The sequence below is a fragment of the Falco biarmicus genome, chromosome 16, assembly GCF_023638135.1.
Source record: "Falco biarmicus isolate bFalBia1 chromosome 16, bFalBia1.pri, whole genome shotgun sequence".
Taxonomy (NCBI): Eukaryota; Metazoa; Chordata; class Aves; order Falconiformes; family Falconidae; genus Falco; species Falco biarmicus.
The window spans coordinates 7,177,837-7,188,283 of record NC_079303.1 but is presented as its reverse complement, the minus strand read 5'-3'; the positions used below and the strand labels follow the sequence as shown (position 1 = coordinate 7,188,283).

Genomic DNA, 10,447 nt, shown 5'->3' with positions numbered 1-10,447 from the left:
CATACCACTAAGCAGATGTTTCATTATCTTCCATCCCCTTTGCTATTGCTTGAGAACAGGCAGCAGACGGGAAGGCAGTGGGCCTAGCAGAAAGCTGGCAGTTACTACAAGCGCTTTGCAGTCAAGTGGAATTCAGACATGCAAATTTGCATGCAGAGACTGCAGGGATATCGTGATGCATTATGGAAAGTCCAAAACTCAAGAACCCAGACAATTCCTACTTTTTCCAGCCAGTAATCTGAAAAAGCATTGATAGTTAACATTAAGATGGTGCTTTCAGGAGAGCAGAACTACATCCAGCTGCAGCTGGCTGGATGCAGCAGTAGTGCTGTCAGTAGGTATTAGCAGATTAGTAAACAGAAAACAGATTAATAGACTTACAGGCACTTCATTTTCCAGATTTTTTTAATCAGCATTTCTTAAACGTACCTTAATACATAATATTTGTAATGCATCTTGGAATGAACCAGTCATTGTCAATGAGACATTACAGACAAGCAGAAAGAATCTCTTGCTTTTTTCACCACGTTCCAGCCCCATTAATTACTTCAGCTGCAAGCAGCTCACACCCTCTGCAGCTCAGCCTGAATCAGCTTAGCAGCATTTTTTGTCACAAGAGATAGGCAAGACACCGCAAAGAGTGGATACAAGGCACACAGGCAGTGGGGCTGCACAGCCCGAGTGTAGTGTGGAGACCCAACAGGTGTAGACAGAGATTTAAAAATAAATAAATTTTGAAAATACGTAACACTGACAAAGTGGTTCTAGTTTCCTCCTTGTCCTCTAATAAGAGGTAAAGAAAGAAGAGTGCTATAGCTCAGCAGCTCTCCCCGGATGGGAAACCTGAGCACAGAGAATGGGACACAGCAGTAAGACCTCTAGAATCACTGCCACCAACTGCATTGGCAAGCATCACGCTATTTTTTTGGACACTTCTCCCCTCCTTAAAAAATCTTCTACCCGCTTGTAAAAATTCTGTGTGGAATTCTGCTTTAGGACATTTAAGGGAGTGAGTAAATATTGCTCTGCAAATCCAGGTGAAAAGTGCTCATCAGAAACAGGTGCCTGACTAACAGTGCTAGCTGCCCTTGCTACTGCTGGCTGTGCACTCATCTCTTCATTCTCTTTCTCCTTGCCCATATGAGAAGTGCAACCTTCTTTTGAGCAGAAAGCTGACTCACAGCAGTTCTGCTGAGGGGCATTAGCACCTGTGAACTCTTCAGATTTCTCAGTACATTTTTCTGGGGACTCATAAACAACTCCTTGGGGCACAGAATGCCGCACAGCTCTTCTCAAGAGACACATGGGTTGCTGCCTTTTTCTTTTGCTTTGCTGCTGTACAGACTCTTGCACAGGCTTTGGGATTTTGAGGTCAGGAAGCGCCTGAGGGGCAGAACTTAGGTATTCCTGAAAGTAAGCCTGGCACATGCTGCCCCTCACAATTGGAATGACCGAGCAAGGTTTCAGCCACTTCACAAACTCGCAGAGCTCTGAAAAGGACGAGTGATCCGAGTACAGAATGGGGTGGATGTTGGGGTGGGTGACTTTCACAGGCCTGCCGGTAGGGAGGATGGCGATGGTAGGGTGCAGCATGTTCCAGCTGATGAGGGTATCCAGGCGGATCTCGGTGACATCCACAGCACGGATCCAGCCGGCCTCCTCCTCGGTAGTGAACACATCGGGCATCTCCAGCAGCCGCATCTGCTCCAGGCGCCAGGGGCTCACCACCACCCAGGTGCTGAACTCCAAGGCCAGGTCCACCAGCAGCGTCTCCTTCCCCAGGCTGTAAACACCTGCAAGGAGAGCAGTCAGCAGCGTGCCAGGGACGGGGCTGAGGGGCACGAGACCCTGCCAAGGGGCCCTGCCACCGGGAGGGAAAGGGCAAGGATGCTGCGGCATGAGGCAGCACTCACCGATGACGACCTGGTGCTGTGGGTGCGTGCGGATGATGTGGGCGGCCTGGCGCATGGCGTGCTGCCGCGAGGGCAAGGGCCGGTGCGGGTGGCAGTGGGTGTTGTCCAGGTAGAGGCGGTCAATGTGGCGGCCCCTCAGCGCTGGCTCGCTCCGCATGGTGCTGGTGTAGCGAAAGTCCCCTGCAAGGACAACACCGTCGGGGTGGGAAAGGCCGCGGCGGGGGCCACAGGGGGCTGCCCTGTACCTGTGTGCAGGATGGTGCCGAAGGCGCCCTCGAAGAGGAACATGACTGAGCCGGGGCAGTGGTTGGAGTCAAGCAGTGTCACAGTCACCTCGTGGTCCAGCACATGGCTCTGCCCCACCTCCAGCGGCCGGATCCAGCGCGTTGGCACCTGCAGCGGGCCGGGGGCAGTGGGGGCCGGGCCGAGCCGGGGCTGGTGGGGGCAGGCTGGGGGCGGTGAGGGTCGGGGGCGGTGGGGCCGGGCCGGGGGCGGTGGGGGCCGGGCCGGGGGCGGTGGGGGCCGGGCCGCGGGCGGTGGGGGCCGGGCCGGGGGCGGTGGGGGCCGGGCCGGGGGCGGTGGGGGCCGGGCCGGGGGCGCGTACCTGCAGGCGGCGGTGCAGCAGGCGGGCGGTGAGCGGCGAGCAGTACAGCGGGCGGCTCCAGGTGCTGGACAGCCCCACCGTGTGGTCCGAGTGCAGGTGCGACAGGAAGAAAAGGCGGGCGCCGCCCGCCCTCCGCACGCTCCAGAAGTCCACGGCGATGGGCGTACCGGGGATCACCGTCCCGCTCATGGCGGCCTCCCCGCCGCTTCCCGCCGAATTCGGCGGGCGGCACCGCGCGGGCGCAGAGCGGCGTCGGGGCGGGAACGCGTGCGCGGGGCGGGGCGCGTGCCGCAGCCATGCCGTACCTGGGCGGTGAGGAGACGGTGCGGGAGCTGCGGCGGGCCCTGGCCAACCCGCACGTGCAGGCGGACCGGCTGCGGTACCGCGCCGCCGTCCTGCGCGTCATCCGGTAAGTCGGGCCGCGGGGGGGGGCCGCGGCGGGGGGGAGGGGGCGGCAGGGGGGCTGCGTCCGCGTCTCCGCCGGCGCTGAGCCGTGTCCCCGCTGCAGGCACATGGCGCAGGGCGCGGACGTGTCGGGGCTGTTCCCGGAGATGGTGAAGGCTAGCGCGGCCGCCGACGTGGTGCAGAAGAAGCTGGTGTCGCTGTACGTGCGGGCGCAGGCGCCGCGGCAGCCGCAGCTGGCCCTGCTGGCCGTCAACACGCTGCGCAAGGACTGCGCGCACCCCAGCCCCGCCGTGCGCGGGCTCGCCCTCCGCAGTATGTGCGGCCTCAGGTGGGGCTGGGGAGGCCGGGGGGGCGGGGCGGGGGGTTCCGTGCTGTGCCGCGGGGGGGCTCAGGCCTGCTGGTGCCCCTCCGCAGGATGCCCGGCATACAGGAGTACCTGCAGCAGCCCCTCCTCAACGGCCTGCGGGACAAGGCCTCGTACGTGCGGCGAGCGGCCGTGCTGGGCTGCGCCAAGATGCTGAAGCTGCAGGGAGACGCCGAAGTGGGTGAGCGGCGCCGGCCCCCCCCATCCCGCGGCACGCACCCCCCCCCCACCCCCCCCCCCCGCCCCCACACACACCCGCCGGGCGGGAGCAGGAGCCCACGCAGCTGTTTTGTCCTGGCGTCCGACGCTGCCTCTGGGTTGTGGCCGCAGGACAGCGGGAGGGAGATAAGTAGTGGTCGCCGTTCCGCGTCGGTGCCCCTCTCCTGCCTGCTGTGGCAGGACCTCCGGCAAGTCATGGCTGTTCCCGCAGCCTCTGCTTGGCCGGGTGCTGTTCTTGCACCCGCAGACTGTCGGGGAGTTGTGCCAGGGGCATGTGCTCCTGTAGACCTGGAAGTTTTGTTGACTGCTTCTTCCAGATCAAGCTGTATCTTTTGTCTGAGATAAGTGTTTATAAGCAGTAATTAAATCGCAGTGTGTCAGCCAAATTTGATATAAAGACCTCTGCTGCTTTGCAGATGGTGCGTTGGTGAATGAGCTATACAGTTTGCTTCGCGACCAGGATCCTATTGTAGTTGTGAACTGCCTGAGGGCCTTAGAAGAGATCTTGAAGAAGGAGGGAGGAGTTGTCATCAACAAACCCATTGCCCATCATCTCCTCAACAGGTTTGTTTCGTTTTCTTTGATACCAGGATGGTGCTGGAAGCTTTGTTCTTGTGTCCTGTCAGTGAACTTGAAGTTCTGACCTCCTGTCAGAACTTGCAGGGAAGAATCTAGCACCTGAGATGGTGGTGCCCATCCTAAGAGAAACAAAATTACTTTTCCACTAAGGTCTTAAGAGAGATTTGAGATGCTCTGTTTTTCTAGGGAGTCTTTGCTTCAGCTGGTGGCTTGTTCTGGAATTGTAGGTTAACATGATTAGTTGGTTTTTTTTGGGGTGGGGTTGGTGACAGTACTCAAGATACATTTGCGGGATAGGTATGTTCTAGTATGTCTCTTCCAGTCCGTTTGAAGATACATAGCTTATCCATTGCCATTGCTTGAAGAAATTAATTTTTTTGCAGGTAATTCTACACGATCCAGCAAAAGAGGGGTATTGCTTTGCCCAAGGTTCTTACCACTATTGCTGTTTGGCTTAGAGCACCAGCAAAAGTCCATGTGACTGATACTGAGCCTATGTGCATAAACTGCTTGATACCCTTGAGATGAAATTGCTGTATCTACTTCTGAAGCATAGCATTTGGTTTGGAACAGAGACCGCAAGAAACTCGGAAGCTAAGGCCACTGCTCTGCACAGCGCAGATTTTCACGTACTTCTTGACTTCTGGAAAAACTGTGTTTATTCTCTTGGCAGGATGGCTGATCTGGATCAGTGGGGGCAAAGCGAGGTGCTTACCTTCCTTCTGCGTTACAAACCCCGCAGTGAGGAAGAACTCTTCGACATACTCAATTTATTGGATGGCTGTCTCAAAAGCAGTAGCCCCAGTGTTGTGATGGCAGCCACCAAGCTTTTCCTGGTGCTGGCCAGGGAGTACCCACATGTACAGGCAGATGTTTTGGTGAGAGTGAAGGGACCGCTGCTGTCTGCCTGCACCTCTGAGAGCAGGGAGCTCTGCTTCACCGCTCTGTGCCACGTGCGTCAGATCCTCGGTAGCCTTCCCGGCCATTTTAGCAGCCACTACAAAAAGTTCTTCTGTTCGTATTCTGAGCCCCACTACATCAAATGCCAGAAGATGGAGGTGTTGTGTGAGCTGGTGAACGATGAAAACGTGCAGCAAGTGCTGGAGGAGCTGAAAGGTTATTGCACCGATATATCGGTAGAGCTCGCCCAAGGGGCGATCTTTGCCATAGGTAAGAGCTGCGTCTTGTCTCGGGAGCAGCTGCAGCCCTATACCTTTAAGGAGGGCCTTTCTCTGCTGAAGTGTATCTGGGCAAATGCCAAATAACTGATCTGTGCTGAAGCAGTACAGCTCTCTGCAGGCCAGCCTCCCCAGGAATGTTTTGCACGCACCTGTGTTTCTAAACCACGATTGTGCTGTGTCTTTCAGAAGTCCTGGCATTGCATTGTTTCAGATTCCGCATAATGTCCGTGAATCTCATTCAGATGTCTGTGCTCTGATGAGATGCTCTGAAGAAATTGTGCCATTTCATCTTATTAACGAACCTTACAGTGTTGAGTGGAACTGTGTAGTGGGTGGAGTGGTCTAATACCTGCCTGTTCTTTGAGTTGTGATGGGGGCAGAGTTAAGGTGATTTGGGGTATTCTAGTTTTGTTTTTGTAAGCTTTAAAGTAGGTGAGTTTCTATAGTATTCATAAGGGGAAAGGCATTTTAGCATCGCTGGCTTTCTTGCGTGTTATGCTTAAGAAAAGCTCAGACTTCTGAGGCATGGCTTTGGAAAAAGGAGTTCTGCCTTGTGTGGAGAGCAAGCTCGTTTCACTACACTTTCAGAAACTGTAATCAAAAAGGAGAAGGGAAAGACTGTTTCTTTAAAGTGAGTTTGTGATGAATAGTTGGGCTCATGGTTCCTATTTCACTCTTGCAAAAGGCTGACTTCTGTGTCCTCTGGCATCTCTGCAGGCAATATTGCTAGGACATACACAGAACAGTGTGTGGGGATTCTGACAGAGCTCCTGGGGCTTCAGCAGGAACACATCACTTCAGGTAATCAGCTCCAGGGTGTTTGCCTGGCTTATGCTTTCAGGAAGTGGCCTTCTGGGGCTTGTGAACCCAAACTCAAGGCTCTCAAAGGCACTTGGCTTTTAATTTAATTGGCATCTTCGGGTGGAGGTCTTGCTGATGCACTTGGGTGTATACAGTGTATACATTGTAGTTTTTGCTTCCGTAGGAATTAGACTTTGTAGTGGAAGGGGCAGGGTCCTAGCTGCGTTCATGGTCTGATGTGGAAGCTCCTTTCTGGCTGCCACCTGCTGACTTTGGGAGTGAGGGACTCGGCAGAGACACTTGAGCGACTTGAGGGCCAAGATGATTAATAGATCTTTTAAATCTTTGTGATTTCTGTTCCTTGTATAGTAGTCTGGATTCACTTGTACCCAGGTTTCTATTGATCTTGTCCTGCCCCTCAGATCTAACTTCATATCGTTGCTGTTTCTGCTCTCTCTTTTAAATGGTCTTGCATTCAGTTCTGAAAATCGCACACTTGCACTCAGCTGTTGAATTAGATCTCAGAAGCTGCTAGTATTTCTGTAAGCGGGCAGCAAAGTCTTTAAAATTTTGACTTAAAAGTTTATGAGGCTCATTTTGAATTGGTATTAGTTTTAATTTGTCATTCTAACCTTGTGTGTCTGAAGCATCATGAATCAGTGTCTTTTTAAAGGCTGGGGAATGTCCAGAAGAGAGATTACTTTCCAGCAGACAGAGGAACAAGCTGAAGTTTCAGTGCTTTATTTGAGACTTGGTATAACTTTGCTCTGACAAATGCAGTTTCATGGGACTTTGAAGGAGGGTGTCTCAAATCATAGTCACAAGCAAGGCACTGACCTCCCTGGCTAAGACTTGCAAAATGTCTTGGCTGGGGAGGGTTGGAATTATTTTTTTTCCCACTAGTGGTTGCATGACTTTTGGGTAATGCTGAGCATTTTGTTTCATTGCAGCGGTAGTACAGGCTTTTCGGGACCTGGTTTGGCTGTGTCCCCAGTGCATGGATGCAGTGTGTCGGGCCCTGCCTAGCTGTGAGGACACCATCCAGGACAGTGAGGTAAGGTGGCTTTGTGCCGTGGGCTGCCTGCCCTTCCTGTTGAGGCTGGGTGGACAACGACTGTTTGGCTTTTCTTTGGCTCGGCATTGGTGGGCAAAGATGAGAAATCTTCAGAAGACTTGTTCTTTTATATCTGTTTATTTCATGTCAACACTGTCTTTCTGGCAAATGATGCCTATTTGCTATTTTTCCTGTGGTTCCTTTAGGGCAAGCAAGCACTGATCTGGCTCCTGGGCACACATGGTGAGAAAATACCAAATGCCCCCTATGTTTTGGAGGACTTTGTGGAGAACGTGAAATTGGAGATGTTCCCAGCAGTGAAGATGGAGCTTCTGACAGCATTGGTGCGACTTTTCCTGTCTCGTCCTGCTGAGTGCCAGGACATGTTAGGGAGACTGCTCTATTACTGCATAGGTGGGTTCCCTTTCTTCTCTTTCACTGAAGCAGTAGTACAGGCTTTTTGGGACTTGGTTTGGCCGTGTCCCCAGCACACGGATGCGGTGTGTCAGCATCCTAGCTGTGAGGTGACAATCCAGGGTGGCAAGGTAAGGTGGCTTTATGCCTTAGGCTGCTGCTTGGCCCCTAGCTGTCTGGCTGATTATTGTAACAGGCTTACTTTATCCCTGAGAATCTGTTTTTAGTAATTAAGCGTTAGTACTTCAGGGAAATCTGAATGGTAAGAGCTCTCCATAAAGTATGTGTCTCTGATTCCCAGAGGAGGAGGCAGATATGGCAGTACGAGACCGTGGATTGTTCTACTATCGCCTTTTGCAGTCTGGTGTGGAAGAAGTGAAACGGGTCCTGTGTAGCCCCAAGTCTGACCCCTCTCTGGGCCTCCTGGAAGACCAAACTGAGCGACCTGTGAATACATGGGCTTCAGAGTTTAACACTCTTGCACCTGTTTATGGCAGAGAACGCTGGGCACTTGTCACTGCTCACCAACCAGCAGAACCCTCTTACACTTGTTCTCCTTGTACTGATTCCAGGGAGAGAGACACAGGTAACCTGCCTCACCTTCCTCTGGGATCTGTTTTCCCTTTGTCAGTGGAGACTTATGTGGATTTCTTTGAAAGAAGATCACAGTGCTTTGCTGATGTAGTGTTCCAACTTTCTCCGTCTTGTGCAAAGCATGACTGGTCACCACCTCACTAGCCCAGGGGATGCTGCTGAAGGTGCTGTGATTCCAGCCACCTTTGTCTGATGGCTTCATAAGATAGTCTTTGTGGAGTTGGAAACGGCACCTTATATGCCACATCTCACATGTTTGTGGTTTCGTTTCAGAGTCCCTGATTTCTGAAGGGAACAAAGAAGTCCTCAAGGTTCATCCCAATACAAGCAGCCTGACCTTAATTCCTGACGTTTACCTGACGGCAGAACAGTTTGAGAAGACCTGGCTGAACCTGGACGTGAGCTGCCACTTCTCTCTGCCCTGGTGTGGGACTGTTCATCAAGATACCATACAGACTGCTCTTCACGTTGTCCACATCCAGACTATTGCTATGAGCAAAGCCGGCGTCCAGCCCTGGAAAGCTTATCTCAGTGCTCAGGATGACAAAGGTTGCCTCTTCCTAACAGAGCTTTTGCTTGAGGCAGCAGATTCGGAGATGCAGGTTCTGGTGAAGCAGAGTGAGGCAAAACCAGAGGCACTGCAAACCTTTATTTCAGCATTAAGGACAGTCATGGGGACAGTTGCTGGACTGAGGGCCTGACCGGTCCCTGATCCCAGTAGGATGCTTGCTCAGGACACAGGAAAAGTTTATTTCTCTGGCTTCATTTGCCATACCCGATGCTGGTTTTGTGCTTTTAGATTGCAGGAATGTTAGCAGCCCTTTCTTGGGCCTAGAGGGCATGTGTGGTGTGGTGGTAGCTGCAGCTGGCAGGCACAGGATTGCTGCAGCTGACAAATGGGGCAGGGTGAAGGGTCTGTCCTCCTGAGCTGGGGAGGGGACAAAGCAATGCATTTGTGAGCCTGCTGCTTCTGGCATGAGTCACAGAAGTGGTGCCATCTATGGTGATTGTCACAAGATGCTAACGTGACAGATGGAACCAGAAATGAGCAAAATTCAGGGATGTGTTTTGGAGAAGTTTTTTTTTCTGTTGAGAACTGTAAACTCAAAAAAAAAAACAAGTTCAGAGGCTCCAGGACTCTGCTACTTACCTCACATTAAGGGGAACAGTGCAGTGAAGAGAGAAGTATTTTAGTTCCTGGCTCCCTTTACATGTGATTTAGTTTTCTGTCTCATAGAGGGGTTTCGGTAGTGGCTTTGTGTAACAGGTGAGCGGAGCTCTGCTGTGTCAGAGATGGGTGGACGGGGTACGTTGTGCTTACCGGCACCAGCATGCTGCTTTCGCGAGAGAAAGAAGTGTATTTTCTAGTTGAAATGTTCTACTGTAATCACGGATCCCCCTCTCTGAAGTTCTTCCCTCTGCTCCCTGTGGCCAGGGTGACTGTAAGAAAACGCAGGAGCATGCAGCTTGTGTACGATGTGTTTGTGTGAGTTTTGTAGCCTGCATCACTTTGGCCGTGTCACTGAGCTGTCGGTCCTTGGTACTCACCACCAACAATGGCAGAATTGCTGTTTAGATAATTAACCTGTATGGAATATTTAATTTTTGCTAATTCTGATTTTTACCATTTGTTACTTTGTAACTGGAATGGGTGTTTAAAGGTGTGTTTTCTGTGTGCACTACTGTCATCCTGTCCCCACAACACAGTACATGAGTATGTGACTAAAGTTTTACAGTTTTTAAAGTTATCCTGGTCAGCTTGGGACTTGTTTTTTTGAAGAGCATGTTGAGGGCACTCCATCTGCTCTATTGAAAGTTACAGAGAGTTGGACTTTGTACAACGCCATGAAGAGTTTCCGTGTCACAGCCATGTTTTACACAGTGGCAAAGCCCTGGAGAAGGCTCCTTGGCTGAAGGTTGAGGTCTGTAGGTTGCTGTAACGGGGCTTTATGGTGCTCTGTAAGGAGTGGCATTGTTAGACCTGTTCTATAAGATTTCTTGTAATTTTTAATTTCTTTTAATGACTGTATTGTACCTTTAAATTGCGATATGCCTTCCATGCCAGTGAAACGCTGCTGTCACTGTTAAACAACAGGTTTTAGTTTTAGTTCTGATTTTCCTAATAAAATGTGAAACATTCCCAGCTGGTTTCTGGAGTACTTGTTCACTCAACTGTGAAGTTGGGGGTGGAGTTGTCCGATCACTACCGTGGATCCAGATGGGATCTGGATCGGGATGGGACTTCGAGCTTCTAGCCTCTTATCCAGGCCCCTTTCTTGATGAATGAATAGGTCAGCAGTCTTCGAGAACTTGTAAATA

General features: G+C 51.9%; 2 protein-coding genes across 3 annotated transcripts; one reads left to right on the top strand and one right to left on the bottom strand.

Moving 5' to 3' along the window:
* Positions 1 to 387: 387 nt before the first annotated feature.
* Positions 388 to 2,706, bottom strand: DCLRE1B (DNA cross-link repair 1B). The gene is made up of 4 exons (XM_056361607.1): positions 2,518 to 2,706; positions 2,159 to 2,306; positions 1,914 to 2,093; positions 388 to 1,793 (listed from the first exon to the last, which is right to left on the bottom strand). Exons 1-4 carry the CDS (start codon positions 2,704 to 2,706, stop codon positions 913 to 915), a joined length of 1,398 nt encoding a protein of 465 aa, XP_056217582.1. The 3' UTR covers positions 388 to 912.
* Positions 2,707 to 2,793: 87 nt separating this feature from the next.
* Positions 2,794 to 10,267, top strand: AP4B1 (adaptor related protein complex 4 subunit beta 1). 2 transcript variants are annotated; one of them, XM_056361605.1, is made up of 10 exons: positions 2,794 to 2,926; positions 3,026 to 3,250; positions 3,337 to 3,467; positions 3,922 to 4,069; positions 4,758 to 5,254; positions 5,983 to 6,066; positions 7,017 to 7,120; positions 7,327 to 7,534; positions 7,836 to 8,120; positions 8,402 to 10,267. In XM_056361605.1, exons 1-10 carry the CDS (start codon positions 2,814 to 2,816, stop codon positions 8,827 to 8,829), a joined length of 2,223 nt encoding a protein of 740 aa, XP_056217580.1. In that variant the 5' UTR covers positions 2,794 to 2,813; the 3' UTR covers positions 8,830 to 10,267. The 2 variants fall into 2 exon arrangements, with proteins under 2 accessions (XP_056217580.1, XP_056217581.1); XM_056361606.1 differs by lacking the exons at positions 3,026 to 3,250; positions 3,337 to 3,467 and having other exon boundaries at positions 2,808 to 2,926.
* Positions 10,268 to 10,447: the final 180 nt, after the last annotated feature.

What these genes read in the sequence shown, in the direction of transcription:
- DCLRE1B (XM_056361607.1), bottom strand. Translation starts at nt 2,706, where the DNA reads ATGAGCGGGACGGTGATCCCCGGTACGCCCATCGCCGTGGACTTCTGG. An exon ending in CGGCACCATCCTGCACACAG is followed by an intron (nt 2,094 to 2,158) that starts GTACAGGGCAGC and finishes TTGTCCTTGCAG; the next exon opens with GGGACTTTCGCTACACCAGC. An exon ending in ACAGCACCAGGTCGTCATCG is followed by an intron (nt 1,794 to 1,913) that starts GTGAGTGCTGCC and finishes CTCTCCTTGCAG; the next exon opens with GTGTTTACAGCCTGGGGAAG.
- AP4B1 (XM_056361605.1), top strand. Translation starts at nt 2,814, where the DNA reads ATGCCGTACCTGGGCGGTGAGGAGACGGTGCGGGAGCTGCGGCGGGCC. An exon ending in GCCGTCCTGCGCGTCATCCG is followed by an intron (nt 2,927 to 3,025) that starts GTAAGTCGGGCC and finishes TCCCCGCTGCAG; the next exon opens with GCACATGGCGCAGGGCGCGG. An exon ending in AGGGGCGATCTTTGCCATAG is followed by an intron (nt 5,255 to 5,982) that starts GTAAGAGCTGCG and finishes GCATCTCTGCAG; the next exon opens with GCAATATTGCTAGGACATAC.